Consider the following 19,168-nt stretch of genomic DNA (forward strand, 5'->3'; position numbering starts at 1 on the left):
TTACCAATCCTTCCCCCTCTCTCTCCCTATTCGTTTCTTGTCTCTCTCAGCCATCCTGTCTGCTTAATCAAAGGTGAAAAGGCCCTTTACTCCTGCTCAATGATGACTTCACCTTTGACTTTTCTTTGTAACAAAAGCGCACACTACTGTATGGGCAGTACTTACAGCAGCGAAGAAAATGCCGCCATTGAGATGGCAGCCACCTCATACCTTGCCGTTGCGGCAATGGGACAACTCTTTTCTGGACATTGTCATGATGGAGAGATTGGTGGCCCGAGTGCATGGAGCCAGCAAAAGGACAATTCAAGCATGGGACAGAGCGTACTCTCTTGTAGAAGCAGGAGTGCAGTAGGACCAGCCATGGTGTATGAATGGGGGAATGTGAATTGTCGAAAAATGTTTTCATTTGTGTCTTTTTGTTTGTTTGTGTTTTGTTGGTATTGTATTCTGAGATCCGGGGTGGGGTGGTTGGGGGTCGCCGTGGGGGTGGGTGGGGTGGGAGTGTAAGGGGTGTGTATTGTTAGTTGTTTGCCTTTGACCCAGGTTCTCTTTGGTACCTTGTATTGTACATATTTATCTGAGAAATAAAAATTATTTGATAAAAAAAAAGGTGAAAAGGCCATTTTTTTTTAAAGGAAGGTGAATAATTAGGCGGGAAATGCGTGTGTAAGAGAGGGGGACTTGACCTAAGTCGGACTAGGACCTGTGTCATGCTGTAGGAGTTGCTTTGGGCAGTCAGCCACGCCCCCAATTTGCTGGAATTGACATAAAATATCCTATACCATAAATGTTGGCTACAGTATGACCTTTTAGGCCAATGAAAACATATGACAATCACATCTTGGTAACTTTTTATTGCATAAAAATACAAACAAACTTCTGCAAACAGACTCAAAACTAGGACCTCAATTGCATTTATGCCAATATATCTTGTGAAAAAAAATACATCTTGGGGACAAAACATGGTTTTCGAATGGAAGTTAACATTCAAACATCGGAATGGAGGACATCAATGTTTTATTATGCATCTACATTAAGGCACATTCTGGATATTAGTGTTCAAAATGAAAGTAAAAAAACTGACTAAGGAAGAGGCCTTTCTAGCCCGTCAAAGATCTCACACATCTTACAGAGATCAAGAGGTGATTCTCAGCTATGATGTGAGTAAAAGGGACTGTGCTTGAGTTTTACAAAAAGTATTAATGGAATAAAGGACACATGATTTCTTCCCGTCCCCCCCTGTGGCCATATGAGAAACAGTGACCACATATGTGTTCTATCATGAAAGTAGATAACAAATCTATAATTTAAAATAAAAATAAAATGAAAATAATAACAGTAAAAAAAAAACCTTTAATACCTGGGCCAGATTATGCCCTTAGTGTCGCCTTTCACTCTCACTCATATTGCATCATCATTGTGCGACATCCAGGTATGTCAAACGAGTGTAACAAAACACATACAGTAAAAGACATACAGTACATACAGAAACACACCAACAAATACATTGCATAGTACTTTTTTTAAATCAATCATCTGGAAAAAATATATTGTTTCATTTCTTGAGAAACTTAATATTTACTCATTGTCAATACTATGTTAGAAAGATTTCATTTAACAATAATTAGCAGGCCTGCTGTTGTTTCTATGGAGCACAAAACATTTTAATGGCATATTATAGTGAGACTATAGTGGCCATTAAGATCAGAAAATGTCCAAATTCATCTTAAAGGATTTCATGGAAACACAGAAGGCAACACGAGTACACATTCGGACCTATTTAGACATTTCCCCTAATAATTTTAGTGTGCTTTATGAAGTTGTTCTCACATACTCATATTGAGTCAACAGATCCACATATCATTACACATATGTTGGTTCTTTTTCTTTTCAATGAATGACATCCACCCCAGCCTGAGTAATTTGTAATTATTTTCCTTCTTTTGGTGGAAAACTTTATAAGTGCACTTATGAACCATTGGAATGATGTAGAACTTGGCAGGTGTGACGTTTAGGTGGAACAGCTAAAACCGGGGCAGGCAATTTACACATTTTTTCAGTTTTTACAGTTTTCAACTACACACACAAATAACTCAAAACACACAGACCAAAAGGATAACACAACATAACCACAATACTCCACCTATTACCTATACCTACAGGGTATTCCTTTCCATGTTCTGCACAGAAGAGCACACAAAAGACCAACAACAACAAAAAACAACAAAACATAGAAAGCTGCAGACCAAGCATTGGACATCCGAGAGAAAATGCTCTACTTCGAATTACCTCTAAATATTTATTTTTTTAAATCTAACAGTGTCTTAAAAAAGATGTACAGCATAATATTTCTGTCCCACTGGCTGCCATTGGCTGCCATAGAAGAGACAGTGACGGTAAGGACGTGGTGAACAGGGGTGTGTTTCCTAACAGCACAGTTGCTAGCTTGCTGATTAGCATTGTTTGCAATACAAGTTCTCATCGGAAACCAAGTAAGTTGGTAACTGGGGCTCCTCTAGAACGCCGTTTCTAACTACATCAGTGAATTACTTGATTGCTTTGCAATTTTCCATGGGCAACCAATTAAGTGGCTAGGTGGTTCGCGACAACGCTTTTGGGAAACAGGGTTCTGGACCCCATTTCTCGAAAGCATCGACACTAACCAGTTAGCCACTTATTACGTAGCCAATGGGAAACTGCATTACAACCAAGCAAGTTGCTAAACGCAGAGAGAAACGCACCGCAGGTTAGCAACAATGGTTTTGTTTTGAGAAACGGGGTGCAGGGTTTTTTGGGGGAGGTTAGGAGGATGTGTAGATGTATTTTGTCTTGGCCAGGCCACTCAGCTCGTCCTCATAGCGCGGCAGGCAGCAGAAGAGGATTCCGCAGCCGATGGCCAAGATGGTGGCCCCCCAGCCGAAGCCGTAGGCCCAGGTGTAGTCGTAGTGGCCCTCAAAGATGAAGTCATCGTTGAACTTGACGGGGTAGATGATGAGTGCGATGATCTGCAGGATGACTGTGGAGCAGAGTGGGGGAAATAAGTCAATATCTACAGCTCTGATCACACAACATAGAGCAACATTTAACAACAAAAACCTATCAATAATGCTGAACTCAAAACTTCGATACATCTCATCACTTTGATGTTTGTAACAGCGAAATGTCTTTGAAACCATACTGTCCCCCCACATCCTCTCTACTCTTAATGAGTACTTTAGGGATGGGTGAAATACTTAATTTAGGGAATAATGACACATTTTGGACAGGAATGGGTTTATCAAGATGAAGAAAAACATACTGCAAAATAAAGTAAAATAGTCACTCTCTACACTTTCTATACACAGCATAACAGTTCATCAAATTAATGCTGAATTCAGACCATTAGTCATGATACAGAACAGTTTTGACAGATACACAGTAAATGTTCCAGTGTTAATTACACATTTAGAGAGTGGGACCGCCACTGAGGGTGTTTAATTTTTTGACTCTGTGTTGAGTTAGTACTGCAAGAGACAGACTGTACCAAAAGAATGACCATGTCATTCAACACAATACAATTACTAGTAAAACACACTAGGACTTGTTGTACATTGGGTGTGTGTTCTATACTGGGTTGCCAGATGTGACTGATCATTTCCAGCCCATATGCTAAAAAAAAACACACACACACCCTGCACTAAATCCCGCCGAATTTCAAATAATTCTTTTGATTTTCTACGGCCATAAATCTCATAAAATGAGAAAAAGGAAAAAAACGCAACACAGATGCTCCCATTTACTTCATTTTAATGTGACGTTTCGGGCCACCCCGGCCCTTCCTCAGACATAAGATTCATTCTTATGTCTAAGGAAGGGCCGGGGTGGCCCGAAACGTCACATTAAAATGAAGTAAATGGGAGCATCGGTGTTGCGGTTTTTTCCTTTTTTCATTTTATGAGCTGAACGTCTTTTGAACCTGCACCCGAAAAGCATCTGGATGTGCGTGAGATTGGACTTTGATACGGCCAGAAATCTAACACAACAAACCTTGCCCAAGAGGTTTTTTTTACCAACAGATGGTCACCCTAAACAGCCCGAAATGGGGCGGGAAACTGCCCAATCTGGCAACCCTGCTTCTGTAGCCTTCTAATCATCACACTGTGCACCAAAGTTCACATAAGGGAGTGAATGTTTCACATGTGTGTGAATAATAACAGCCCAACCCTGTTTAGGGAGTGGCCGCTCCTCCAGCAGAATGCTGTGGGAAGCTACACCCTTGCCTGAGGGGAGATCAGTCGTTGCATGATACTAGCTAATCAAACTGGTATGTACTTGTACAGTAGGTGGGTTGGATTTTCATCGCTGCCATCCAGTATTGCTTGGCAAATTGGCAAGGCTTGATGTCAACGTTCCCACAACCCGTATTGCAGTATGTTTAATGCAATTATGAGACGTATAATTTCTTAATCTTTTAGTGCTTAGACAGAATGGCAACCTTCTGTTGAAATTCTGGACTTCCAATGTCTTACGTAGGTAGCTGTTGTACAAAAGTAACAACAAAGACAAATGATGATTCATCTTTAACCTACTCAGAAGATGTAACTAGACTAAAATGAAATCATTTCCCTTCCTAGTCCTTATTTACTTCGCTGGAAATGTAACGAAACCATGGAAGAGCAGGAGGGCCCGAGAAGGCCCGATAAAGCCTAAGCCTCCTAAAGAGACCTCTCAACTTTCAACACAACGAGTTACTATCACCACAGTGACTCACCCCCCAGTCTGAGTGCAACCTGTTTTTTGCCATGGTAACGAGTAGTTTATAGCTCCATGGAGAGGCGTGTCTTAACTCTCTCTCTCTCTCTTTGTGTTGTTGGCTGCTGCTCAGCTCAGACTCAGCTCAGGCTGAACACAGAAACAGAAACAGGCCCTGACAGGAATGCTACTGCTCCACTCCCACTTCTTTTACTGGCCGTTGAGAACAAAAATATGGATACATGTGAACACATGGATTAACTTCAGTGCACACACACAGAAAGACTCAACTGTCAGCTATTGTGATTAATCTTCTCTCAGCTTGCAAAAGTTTTAATAACCTCGCTCTCACAGTAGTTAATTGATTAAATAAGAGGGGATTAGGTGTTTTAACTTATATACCTGAATTTTCTCTACTCGTCTCTGATATTTCCTGTTTTTTAGTATAAAACTTCACAAAAAAATGGCAAGGTTGTAAGCCTCAAAGCTGTGCCTTTTGTGGTTTAAAATAAAACTGCATGTAAATTGCATGTTTTGTTGTATGATGTATGATGTATATGGCTAATCTATATATGGCAATGTAAACACTTTAGGGAGGAGACAAGACCACAAACTGAATGACTGTGTTTGAAAAGTATAGTATATCTTTGCACTGTGGCACAGAGTGATTATAGCATGCATAACATGTCGTTGACATCAGTATACCAACACAGTAGACCTAACTGCAGAGAATGATCCATGTGCTGGTTTTTACTGCAAGCACAGTCTAGGTTGCATGCAAATAACCCTTCCACAGCAGAACACCCAAAAATGTATGCGGGAAGACTTCTCTCAGACATATTCAGTAAACAGTGAGTAAACCGCATTCTTTAAAAACACAGAGAGAGAGAGAGAGAGAGAGAGAGAGAGAGAGAGAGAGAGAGAGAGAGAAGAGAGAGAGAGACACAGAGAGAGAGAGAGAGAGAGAGAGAGAGAGAGAGAGAGAGAGAGAGAGAGAGAGAGAGAGAGAGAGAGAGACAGAGACAGAGACAGAGAGACAGAGAGTCTGGCCTCTGATTGGTTGTACATAAAATCGTGACAGATTTGTTGCTTCATATGTAGCAAGTGGGTTGCAAGCCTCTTTGTCCCACCACAGAGATCAACGGGGCCAAATGACTGTACTCACTGTCATTGACACGTCCCTTTATAGACAGTGTCATTTGGGGCATCAAATGAATTTACAATTCACAGTATTTCACATTTATCTGTTAAGACATGGCCCCCTGTTATAAAGTGTGTTGTTACCAGAATGGCAATAACCAAGTCATAATGTAGATCTATTTCTAAAAACTGTGTAATGCCATAGTTGTCTAAGTACTACATTACTATTTTTTTCAATTAATAAAGCGTTTCATTGGTGTAACAGTGAGCATTATGAGGCTATAGTTGGAAGGATTTTTCTTTCTTTTTTTTGTTGTTGTTGTTGCTCAAACCCGACTCATGAGCACTGGTGCCTACAGCAGTTGGTATGGTTTGAATCAGAAACCACAACTGCTTCAGTATGGACATAAATTATAGTAAGGGTTGTCTCTTGGAAGATTTGCTTTCCCACACAACATGCTAGACATTTTCCAATGGCTAATGTTAGAGAATGTGACTACTTGAATTGCTGATTGAGATTAAACGTCCTCCCTTGTGCCTGAGAGACAACACGAAACAGAAGTCAACCAACTTCAGCATCCTTAATAACCGGATTCTTTTAACAAGTTCTTGGGTGTTTAACCACAGATACAAACGAGTGTCATATTAACAGCCGAGATACTGTAGTTTTGTATAATCTTATGATTATCCAGCCTTTTCCTGGTACACAAGTGGAGATCATAATAGACTGAAAGGCTCCAAACATGACATGTAGACTTTCTATCAGCACTTTATAGTAAACAACTGAATGGGGAGCCTCTGTTAACATCGTATTGTCACCAAAATGATAATGACCAAGTCTTAATCCTAACACCTAAGACTCCTCGCATTGTCATAGCAATGTTGTGATGATGTTGAGTGGTTTCTGCAAAGAGTGAGTAGGCAGCAAGAGGCTGCAGGAGAATTTCTGCCAATTTCAGCATTCAGTAGCTCAAGCGGTCATAGCAGCGCATTATGTCAGCATCCGTATCTCAGTACAATGGCCTACAATGCATATTTGATGTACAGTAAGTGTCCTAGCTAGTGAGAGTCCTTACCTGTGAGGAAGACTAGCAGGCCAATGAAGGGTGTCAGGCTGAGGTTGAGGGTGCAGCAGAGGGCGATACAGGAGATGATGAAGGCGATGATGAGGAGGAGGAGACCGATGATCATCAGAGCTGCCACAGCCTGGGCCCATGCTGCAAGAGGAGAGGAGAGAGGAGGAGGAGGATTGGAGAGGAAGAGGGAGAGGGGAGAGGAGGGGAGAAGAAGGAGGACAGGACAGATGAGGAGAGAAGAGGGGAGAGGAGAAGGAGGAGAGATAAGAGAAGAGAAGAGGAGGAGGAGGAGAGAGGAGAGGAGAGGAGAGGAGAGGTCAGGTGTCTTTCTGTGAACACTAATGTTGCAGTGTTAATTCAACACTTGAATTAACAAGAATTGCATTAAATACTCAGTGTTGGTCCAACTAAAATTGTCTTAACATTTATTCACAATTCTAGTGACAATGAAATGCACTGTATGAATGAATGTACTGAATCACTGAATGTACTGAATGAATGTACTGAATCAAACATCTTGACATCCATCATTTTCAGTCCCCTTCCCCCTCCCCCCAACCCCAAACAGGGAAACGTGCACTATGATCAATCTGAGTTACAAATCAACCATGTTGGAACTGTATAAACATGTTATCCTATAGCCTAATTATTCTATAGCTATGATTCAAACATTTTGCTTCTATACAAATGTGCCTTTCTTGACTTGTTTGAGAGTTCAGAGTAAATTACTGAACTGTGCGGAGACTCTGTCTCTGTCTCTGTATCAGGCATTCCTGAGATTAGGTTGTCTGCCACTTTACCACAACAAAGAGCTGGGCCAAGGCCTGTTCGTATGTTTGTGTGTGTGTGTGTGTGTGTGAATGAATTAATCTCTATCCGGGTACGCCCCCCTTCTCCCTTAGCGGATAGAGATAAAATTGTAATCAGGGACATTTCCTAAATAAATATGGCTTGGAGATATTACAGCGGGTAGAACGAGTGGGGAAAATGGTAGCTGACGGTTCTCCCCATCCGCTCTCCAAGCCGGTTTGAAACTTAATTAAGGATTCTCTGTGTCTTTCATTTCAGGTGTTTCATATTTACAAATGTTAAGGGTTTGAACCTAACATTTACTTGGTCCTTCAGAACCGGATCCCAAGATACCCGACGATTCCAGCACGCGAGGAGGGAACCAGGAAAGTCTGTGGCCACAGCACTAAGACCCGTTTCCGGGACTGGTCTCTCCCTCGCAGGCTGGGATCCGACGGTTGACGGGAATCTTGAAAAGACCAGAGAATCGTGAGTAGGCCTACATTTTTATTTTTATTTAAAAAGGATTGAATGAAAAGACGGTAAAATAAGAGAAGACAAAACCCTGACAATTCTAGACTCTATCAGGTAAACGTAAAGGGAGGGCAGACTCCCCTAGTACGAGAAACTAGTTTAAATTCTGTGTTCTCTGCGTTGAGAGAAAGTGTGCGTGAAAGGATTCGTATTACCACTCGGTAATACGTTTCATACCAATACAACAAGGTTCAAATAGCGAGTCTTTGTGGAAGCCTGTATGCAAGAAGATTCCACCTGTGAGGTTGAAGTGAATCTTACCACAAACGATCGTTGATCGCTATCTTGTTGAAAAGTGTATCCAACAATAGAGGCACTGTAGGTGTTGTGACGTTGGACTAAATTCATAGAGACAAAATGGGGGGCAGTAACAGCAAAATAAGTGAAAAGTTCCTTGCTGAAATGCAATGCAAGGACTGGAAAATTGTGCATAGAGAAAATCCTAGTGCAGTAGCACCGCTGTGTTACTGGGTAAAAAACTATGGGTTTAATGGAAATTTGTCTACAACAAACCTAACATTTATGGCCTGGCCAGCAGGGCCAACAGGAACACTACAATGAACACCAAAACTATCACGGCCAACGTCGAGGCCAACACCAAAATTCCTGACTAGACCGAGAGCACCAGTATCGACCGTACGGGCATGGCCCCTCGGCCGATGACTGGTTTGATGATTATGAGGAAACGGGCGGGGATGTGGAAGAGGTAGACGTCGTTCTAAACTTAGAGGGATTGTTGTACCAAGAAAAAAAATTAGACCTGAAATTACCCTTCTGGTCAAAGGGACCCCCGTACGTTTCCTCTGTGACTCTGGTGCTAGCCGCACTGCAATGCAGGAAATAGCAAAAATAGCAAAACTAGTGTGAAAATGACAGCCATTTGGATTACTCACTGAGCAGTTAATGTCTCAGATAGCCTACCATATAATAATAATAATAATAATAATAATAATAATAATAATAATAGTAATAATAATAATAATTGTATTTGTATAACACTGTGTCATACAAGGCAAGTAATATGGATATCTGTTTGTCTGTCTGTGTGGGCCCTATTTGTTGTATGAATTGTCCTAGTGGGACACCCCACTGTGTGTGTGAGAAAGATTGTATATGTGTCTGTGGAGTGTACGTGTGTATCTGTGGAGTGAGTGCCTAAATATGTCTGAGAGTGGAAGAATTTTTTTTGAGTGTTTAGTGAAGGTACTCTATTGTGTTCAGAGTTAGCTGGAGCTTGGGAGTGCACATGTTGAAACAACATTTTTAAAATAAGAATAAGCCTTTTATTTTATTCTAAAATTCAACTTTGAGGTGTAGGATTTTGTCATGATTTTGTTTTTCCACACATTCTTACCCATTTATTTTTGATTAGGAGAAAACAGGGTTGTGGAGTTATGTTGTTTCTTTACTATTTTCAATTGAAAGTTAACATGTTAATGTTTAAGCCTTTAAGACACGGCATTATAAATTAGCTGTTACCAGAATGGCAATGACCAAGTCATAATGTATTACTAAAGGCCCCGTGCACTGTCATGGTAGTGTAGTGTAGTTGCAAAAGAGTTTGCTTTCATGATTTACAGTACCAAAATGTCTTTGTTTCTTCTAAAGAATAGATGAAGCTTTCTCCTTGTTCTTATTTTTTTTAAAAGAACAATGGGTTTGAGATCTTGAAATAACGCAGGCGTTATTTGATGGCCCAAAGGTGCTGTGAGTAAACCTAATTTGGACCTGGTCTGAGAGTTAGGTCACATGTGCTGAACATTTCTAGAAATTTAGGTTGTCATTTTGTTTTGATTGACGTTTAACTATGACTTATTTCTTTGTTTTATTTCATCGAATTTCTTGCCTTATTATGTTCTATTTTGATGAGTTATTGATCAATGGATCATGGGTTTGGTTTAAAAAAAAAAAAAAACCCTAAAAGTTGGGTAGTAGTTCTCAAATACATTTCCAATGCAATTATGATCTGGAACTTTATTTTAATGACAATGTTGACTCTGATAAACCAGAAAAAAACTAGACTCTGAATACACAGAGGCGCTTGACAAAATCACCCCAGCAAAGATAACAGTGTCCTATGTGTAGATGTTTACATTAGCTCGGATAGATATTAAAAGGCTCAGAGGCTCTCTCTAAGTAGCCCAAGGTCTTCTGCAGGCAACCCTTATCAGACACAGCAGGCCCAAACTATCAACATGCAAATTTCTGTGGCAGAGACAGAAAGACTCTTAATATTGAAACCTCCAACAGTGTATGCTAAACCACCTGTTTGTCACTGAAAAGACAATAAGACCTAAAAAAAAAAAAAAAACTGAACACCGACCTAGATAAAACAATACCAAAGCTTAAAGTTATGTTAAATATCTATCATTGTCATTAGTTTAATACTGTAAGTGTGAACATTGCTTCACATGGTGTGTGATGAGACATGTCAATGTTCTCTATTTGCTTTTAAAAGTTTGAATTTGATGACGTTGGGATCCTTATATTTTCATTTGTTTGATTTATAAACAAAGAGACAGTTGTCTCTCTGTCTTTTCATTTCAGTCGTCAACTTGCAATCAAAGTGAAAACTGATTGCCAATAAGGTTTTAGTTCTGTTACAAAATGTTTTATGTAACCGATACATGAAGTCAACCATTTTTTGCTCTGATATGATTTCAAATTGATCTGGCTTGAGTGTACATGAAGGAAAGTTGTTTTCCCTATATATATATATTTAAATATATATATTTTGTTCTTTGAGGAACAGGCCCAGTGTTATGGAAACGAGCTGAAACACAACTGATATGAATGGAAGGAACCTAGACAATACAAATGATCGCTAGGTTAAGTGAATTTTGTTTTTAATTTGATAAGTTTCACAAGATTTTCCCAGAGTTTGTTTTGTTTCAATTGGGTAATAATTTTAGTTATAACACTTGATAAAATGACAACTGTTATTTTTTTTCTTTCTTTCAAACCATGGAAAGTTTGACCTAAAAGTTAGACAAGGTCTGACCTCTATACCAGATAAAGGGTCTGTCTGGTTGTTTGTTTCATTTTTCTTTTAAAGTTGCGTATTTTACAATGGCAGTTGTGTTTTCTTTCTTTTTATCTCTTACATTTTGATTGGTTCATCTAGTGATCTGTATGTCTGGGTGATGACAATGCATTGGATTATTGGATTATTATTGGATTCTCAATAATAATCCATTATTGGATTCTCAAATATTATTGGATTCTCAAATATTACTCATACTCAAATTTTTTATTTTTACAAAATACATTTTTGAATGTACTGACATTATTGGCAGGAGTTGGGCTAGGCCCCTATATCACCATGACCTCATGACAAAAGGACAGTGAGGACTGCATGCCAATATATTTCAGTTCTGTTACAAAGTGATTTATGCAGGCCTAACTATCATGTAAAGACAGCTAATACTATGGGTATAGTCATTTTGTACGGCATGCTTAATTTTTCTTAATTTTTCTTCTACATTCTATATTGGATGAACTATGTGGTCAACACCACATGTTGTCAGTTTGCGTTTATCGCCTATTCTGTAAGGAACTGTAATGTAAACGTGAGCCAAAATAGTCAGATACCGACCAGAGTAATTTTCTTTTTCATAATTTTGCTCTTGATAAATTGTTGTTCCCCGGGAATGTAGAGCTATCTATTTTATTTTGATTATAGATTATGAGAGAATGGTTGGGCGGCTTTGGGTTTTTTGTTTTGTCTAAACTAACAAAACATTTTTTGTTTCCTCTCTATTATAATGCTCTCTAATCTGTGCACCTCCTCTAAACTAATGTCTGTGTATTTTTTTTAAACAAATGTTTGAAAAAGCCTGCCTTGATGTAGGCTATGCGAGTGATTCTCTGATTCGGCTACACTTTTAAGTCCGTGGATTTGATTTGCCAATTCCACTAACTATTAAGATTAAGCTTCGCAATTTGTTTGTTTGGCACTATGTAAACATCTAGGTCATTTAGTTGGGAAAAATACTGATAATTGACTTTTTGCTTTTGCCAAAAGCGTAGGGGAATCGTAGAATCACTCATGCACCCATGAACTGGAGGGTGTTGGAAGATGTTTACTTCTCATCATTTACTGTGCTCAAAGTCTGTTTCGGAAATTACTTAAGTCTTATTGAGTCATGTGGATGGCACATGTCTCAAACAGGAGAGATATTTTAGGATTAATCAGTGCATTAAACAAATATGTGTATAGGGCACATGTTAAATGAAACCTTGTTCTGAAACTTCACCCCTTAACCTAACCTAAAACAAACATAAGAGAGCTACAATGTGGAATCAAATTGCATCAGGGTTTGAATCATTTGTATGTTGGTGGTGTACTATAAACAAAAATATGGACAGAATGAACAACATCCACTATAATGTGCAGGCGCTGGGCAACAAAACTGAATTCGAGTTCAGGGCCATCCATGAACAACTGAAGGCAACCTGCCTAATCGCATTCCAATCTCGTATTGCGGTTGATATGCTTTTGGCCGATAGGAGTGTGTGCTCTATTTTTGGTTATCAATGTTGTTCCTTCATACCGAACAATACGGCAGATGACGGAAGTCTCACCAGGGCGATAGAGGGACTGGGATCCCTCAACCAAAAAGAAAATGAGAGACCACTCCGGGGTCGATACTTCAGTGTGGGATGGTTCCTCTGACATGTTTGGCCAATACAAACAGTTGGCAGCGTCCATAATCATGTCTATTGCAATATTTGCGGCGATCCTCACGTTATGTGGATGTTGTTGTATTCTTTGTATTAGAGTGTTGTGCACCAGATTTAGTACCACTGCCATTGCACAAATGGAAGAAAAAATGTCAAACCTATATGCTCTTCTAACTAGACAGGATAGTGATGTCGATGACACTATGATGATGTTGTTGGTGGAGACCATGAGCCTCCACACCAATCTGACGATTCCATCCAGGTCCCTGATCTGTTCCCTGACCCAGGGGATTATGCTCGGGGCCTCTAAGTGTACCTATTTAAAGAAAAAATAATTTGAAGTGATCACTGGATGATGTTAATGTTTGCCTCTATATAGAATAAACAGGGGGAAATGTTGGAACTGTATAAACATGTTATCCTATAGCCTAATTATTCTATAGCTATGATTCAAACATTTTGCTTCTATACAAATGTGCCTTTCTTGACTTGTTTGAGAGTTCAGAGTAAATTACTGAACTGTGCGGAGACTCTGTCTCTGTCTCTGTATCAGGCATTCCTGAGATTAGGTTGTCTGCCACTTTACCACAACAAAGAGCTGGGCCAAGGCCTGTTCGTATGTTTGTGTGTGTGTGTGTGTGTGAATGAATTAATCTCTATCCGGGTACGCCCCCCTTCTCCCTTAGCGGATAGAGATAAAATTGTAATCAGGGACATTTCCTAAATAAATATGGCTTGGAGATATTACAGCGGGTAGAACGAGTGGGGAAAATGGTAGCTGACGGTTCTCCCCATCCGCTCTCCAAGCCGGTTTGAAACTTAATTAAGGATTCTCTGTGTCTTTCATTTCAGGTGTTTCATATTTACAAATGTTAAGGGTTTGAACCTAACAAACCACTTTTCGTTAATGTTTAACCAGTCTTCAGAGTCCTGCATAACAGCACTACATTGTAACCTCTATCAGGCAGGAATGGTCAGCTCTATATCGGGCAGGAATGTCTAAGAGCTTTACTCAGACAGCACTTCTCTCCAGGGCTGCACTATCAGGGCATTTTCCCGCTGGGCAGACCGTCCCCAGGGTCCAATACTGTTGGTTTTTTTGTTTGTTTTTGTATAGGGACTGGCCCCAAAGTCAAGAGGGTGCCACCCATTGGTATACAGTATCTTCCTGAGTTGTATACATTAGAAGTAAGTACTCTTACAGACGTAATTACAACACTAGTAGTATGTTAGGCCTAGCCTAGCTACGCCATCCTACGTACTTCCTAAGACTTTGGCTCCATTCAGTTGTCTGGGCCAACCTGCCTAGCTTGGTTCGTTCACGGTTCTGCCAATCAGCAAACAGTTGAGAGTGTTGACGCAGAACTCACCCGCGGAGTACATTGTCCATTGGTTAAGGGTTTGAACCCCAATGAATTTAAATTGCAGAGTAAGGTCCCACCCTCCATGGAAACAGATTCCTCTTAGTTTGTTCCAGACAGTCAGACTGCTTTCGCCCAGGCTATGTTAGGCCTATTACGAAGTCGAAATCATGGAGTAATCAAGTACTTATACTTTGAAACCATGTAATAGCATACCACTGTTGTAATTAAATTTGTAAAAGTGCTTCTACTTCTACTTTATAAACAACTCTGATATCTTCAATATAGACAGTGGACGGAGTCAAGCAGGATATCCATACTGTAGTGTGAAAACTTCTTGTATGTATGTGTGAGGGGCCAGATGTAGCAAAAATAGGCCCGGGTGTTTTTAAGGTCCTAGTTCAGCCCTTCCTCTTTCACATATACGACTGTCATATCTGCCAAGGTGATAGGAGACATGACAGGAGTGTCTCCATTTGACATGCCAAGATTATGTAACCAACCATTTGAAAGATACCACAATAAACAAACGCATGTGTCAGTAGAATACATAGGCAGAGCGGTATCTCCTACTGTTATTAAACCCCTTTCTGCAGAGCCTCTGTTTTAACCTTATTGTCAACAAAACTGTAATGACCAAGTCTTAATCTGGCAAGACTCTGTAGTTTCACAGTTCATTGTAAATCACTTCATGAGTTTTGGTTATTTAACATTTGCACAATATCAAATGGCCACAAGGCCTCCAAATGGTGCTGGACGATATGGAAAAAAACATATATCACAATATGGATTACTTTATTAGCTATAATAATTGATAAAGTTAGTTTATCACGACAGAAACGATAGAGGAGAAAGGGCATAATAGACACTTTTCTACCACGATAACGATATATAACATCATATCGCCCAGCCCAACCTTCAAATATTATCAGATTTCCCTGTGTGGGGTATCTTGAAAAGCTTAGAAAAGTAGACATTCAGCCTACATACAACTCAAAATGCTCTTGGCACATGAACTTCTGAAGACTTGCTTGTCAGTAAACCAGGGTGAGATCAGCACATAAACAAATCAAGCCGCCTGTATCTACCTCATTTTATCTTCAGTTGGAGTTGCCAATTGTTCATCAGAACAGCACACCCTTCACCTTACCCTGAAGCAACTCGTGCTGTGGCAGGCAGGCTCAGAGCTCTTACAGATAGGTGTAGCTGGTCAGACAAGTTTCCACCACTGGTTTTCGCCTCAAATATGTATTCCACTACATTACCTTGGGTTACTTGAAAGGCGCTATATAAAACCAAGTTAATATTATTTATTATTATTATTATTAAAATGCCTTTGTGAGAGATGGTTAAAAATCCTTCACAACAGTCTGTTTTCATTTCCTGCTTTAATGTCTACAGCATTTTCCACAAACACAACACTGAGCAATGTCTACATCACAATAGTAAACTCCAATCTACTCCACTTCCTCTCCTTGGTTTGTCAGTGTTTTCATCCTGTCTGCCTACATGTGAGGGAGTTGAGCAACTGTCATGTTTTTTTTTTCTCCGGTAATCATCCCTTAACAGTAAATTGTGCGTCACAGATACATTGGATGATACTTCAATTTGATTCATGACGCCGGCAACAGTCCTCCCTTTCACTTGTATCGGGTGTGGCTGTGCTGCAACAGCCGCCACACCTCGTCTGACTCAGCCCAGACGCTACCTGCATGCAGGTGTGACAGAAACCCACCCATGTGCCATCACTCTCAAAACTGTCTCCTATGAATTTCATCATCAACCCAGTGGTCAAAATGTAGTAGATAAACAAATGACAAATTCTTAATCTGTTACTGAAGACTCTCTTAATCTGTTACTGAAGACTCTCTATTATGTCAGAGTGATGTTGTTATGATGTATTTCAGTTTTTTCAGCAAATACTGAATGGGACCGCTGTTAATCCCATCCACATGAAAGAGCTACCAGCCCAGTGTGTAACTGAAGTAGTTTATTTCCCACATTTCCGCTGCCCTTTCACAAATGTGATCCTCAAAATGGCGCATTAGCATGGAGAGGATCCAACTATTCATGATTGAAAAGTCAAAATTTCCAAGCCATGAAATATTACAGTACATGTATATTCATGATAAGATATACATTCTTGGAATATATATGAAAAAGAATCACACTGATTGGACCTTTAAACTAGAAACTGAAAGTCAGTTACTGACAGCTGACTACTAGCCACTATGTTCAATTGGTGTCTGTATGTTACTGACAATGCGCAATACTTCAATACACTTGCAATATACTGTATGTTTTGATGACAGATATTCAGAATCCCAGGAAAAAACCCTGAGAAGTTCTTTCAGGGGGTGCTGTGGTTCAAGACCTGGGTTCGAGACTGGCCTGGGTCATGTTCCAACCCTGCCCCATCTCTCTCACACAATCTCCACCTTCATTGTCATTTCCAAATAAAGGCTAAAAAGCCCCACAAACAAACTGTTGTCAACGAAGTGTATTGGAATGTTGTGGACTCAAAGCACCTGTAAGCTTACTTACCATATCAGAAGCTGGCTATTATTATAATGTACAGTGACCATTTTGCCACCCCCTACCCTTGGATAACGACAGAAAGTTGACCACAAAACGAAAACTGCTGTTGCCTATCACCAATGACATCATATACAGTTTAGTCCACTATCTGTGTGTCATGGCTTAGACATTCATAGTCAGACCCGATGAATCACGGGGCTGTCTGGAATCCTTTCACTCCCCTGGGAGCAGGTCACATCCATGTGTTATTACAAAGGACATGACAAATGGAAAACCATCGAAGAGAAGAGGACCCTACTTGCATTTGACCCCCATGCACTTTCACAAGGCTGAGGTCAGTGCGTGAGGGGCATTCTGTAACACAATGTGATACGTGGTGCAGCTTAAAGGAACAGTCCACCTCTATATGCACTTTCACAAGGCAGCACAGTAGAAACAGACTACTCTTTGAATTCACTCCATTCAGACAACATTTGGTCCCACTGGAAGATAGTCTTACGGTAATTTCACTGTTGGGCCAGTGTACCATTTTCTACTCTATATGGTAAACGAGCTGTAGAGAAGGGCCTACGCCATGTTAGAGTAGGCTAATTTGACTCTCCAGAGGGACACCAAACACACCATACTGTGGTTAAGTTAAGTAGCATCAAAATATGGTCAGTAATGACAGACATTTGCAAGACACTGGTATGTTACATGTCATTTCTATGTTGAGTAGGCATACAGTAAATATTCAGAATTATTTCTCATTTACCACAAGAGTCGTGGGGAAATGTAATAGCATTGTTGTACATGTATGATAGAGTTGTTTCAATAGAGGAATTGGTTATAATCAAATTTCACTTCACTTGTAGTGGTAGGCCTATTATAGAATGCCAATAACATAATGCATGACATCACGGACGTGACTCATTTTTTTCAGTAATTTTTCAATTTGAAGCACAGTTGAAGAAACTATATAAACATGTAGGAATGTTTAAGGAAGAGGCTGGTAAGAAAGGTAAAATCACCAAATCCAAGGAATATCCTGACCATGCGTAAAGTAGTCTTTTACATTCTTAAATCAGTACTGTCTTTCAAGTTTAGCCTACACACAATGAAATACACCTTTCCTATTTGAATAAACTGCAAAGGGGGGGCATACGTCACTATTTTCACTGTTGACTATTGGCGCAGCTGACACGTTTACTTTGAAGAAAAAGAAAAGTTGATCTCCCCTCCAAGGAATGCCTTGACAGAACAAAACATGGAGCGACGAGTTAGTAACTGTATGTGGCTTCATTTGAACTTTCAATTCGACATTCGACCTTGGACAACCGAGCCAACAGGTGGGATTCCTAGCCTATACAACCCCAATACACTCCTGTAGCCGACATTCCTGTGACAAAACGCAGCACTGTCACCTATATGTCAGGTTATCAGAGCATTGTGGCGTTGTTTACTAATCAATTACAGGCTATTTTGCAATGGTTAGACCACTTACGATGTTCCATCAGCGACTTGCTCAGCCAAGCATCATTCTTGCCGCGCCATTGTGTCCACATATTCGCGTAGTGCGACTTGGCGTCCTCGTCTTCCACCCATCCGGACGTGGCTGCGATCGCAATGATGTCAAAAATAATGGCAAAAAGCAAAAGCAGCGGCAAGATCCATCTGCACCGTGGGTACGCAATCCCGCAACGAAACATGGTTTAATCTCAGCAGAAGGAGGACACCTTTGACTACGCGTACTGTCTCGGAACTCCTCGAAATTCTCTCCTTATCTGCACTTCATCGAGCTGTTCTGTATATATACCAGGTTACTCCACCCAAGGTGTAACCTGACCCGCACACCACGAAAAAAACCTGCGGCGACCAAGGGGGCGTGGGGGCAAGCCGTAGGCTTTCCAACAACAGAACAGTCATTTGCCCCACCCACGCCCAGCACAGTAGGTTCAGATAACACCAAGCCTCAGCCTGTAACTCTTTCAGTACCACAGGGCCCTTGACAGACACGCCAGTGTCTGCCCTATCATCACAGAAAGAGAGTGAGCCCAGTTTCCCATCGTTTGCTATCCATAAAAACATGCATTCATTTTGGAAATCGATCATCTCATTAAGATTGTTGAAAAATGTCAAGGTGTTCAATTAATTGACCAAATACCCTATGGCAGACTGAATAACACAAGACTGATTCCGTCTTGACCACTGACAGCTTTGGCTGGGTCAGGGACAAAGTCATCTGAAAGCCCCCTCCCCCAATGTAATGATGCACAAATTCTGCCTTCCCCCTCCTCCCTGGACCTTGGAAAACTGACTTTAACCACGGATGGAGGT

General features: G+C 40.4%; 1 protein-coding gene across 1 annotated transcript; it reads right to left on the bottom strand.

Moving 5' to 3' along the window:
- Nucleotides 1-839: 839 nt before the first annotated feature.
- Nucleotides 840-18,669, bottom strand: perp (p53 apoptosis effector related to pmp22). The gene is made up of 3 exons (XM_063191400.1): nt 18,336-18,669; nt 6,948-7,088; nt 840-3,016 (listed from the first exon to the last, which is right to left on the bottom strand). The coding sequence occupies exons 1-3, from the start codon at nt 18,538-18,540 to the stop codon at nt 2,802-2,804; spliced, it is 561 nt and encodes a 186-aa protein (XP_063047470.1). The 5' UTR covers nt 18,541-18,669; the 3' UTR covers nt 840-2,801.
- Nucleotides 18,670-19,168: the final 499 nt, after the last annotated feature.

Source organism: Engraulis encrasicolus, chromosome 24, assembly GCF_034702125.1.
Source record: "Engraulis encrasicolus isolate BLACKSEA-1 chromosome 24, IST_EnEncr_1.0, whole genome shotgun sequence".
Classification (NCBI taxonomy): domain Eukaryota; kingdom Metazoa; phylum Chordata; class Actinopteri; order Clupeiformes; family Engraulidae; genus Engraulis; species Engraulis encrasicolus.

Coding starts and splice junctions, on each gene's coding strand:
- perp (XM_063191400.1), bottom strand. CDS start 18,540: ATGTTTCGTTGCGGGATTGCGTACCCACGGTGCAGATGGATCTTGCCG. Junction 7,089..18,335: donor CAAGTCGCTGATGGAACATC/GTAAGTGGTCTA, acceptor CTCCTCTTGCAG/CATGGGCCCAGGCTGTGGCA. Junction 3,017..6,947: donor CCTGCTAGTCTTCCTCACAG/GTAAGGACTCTC, acceptor TCTGCTCCACAG/TCATCCTGCAGATCATCGCA.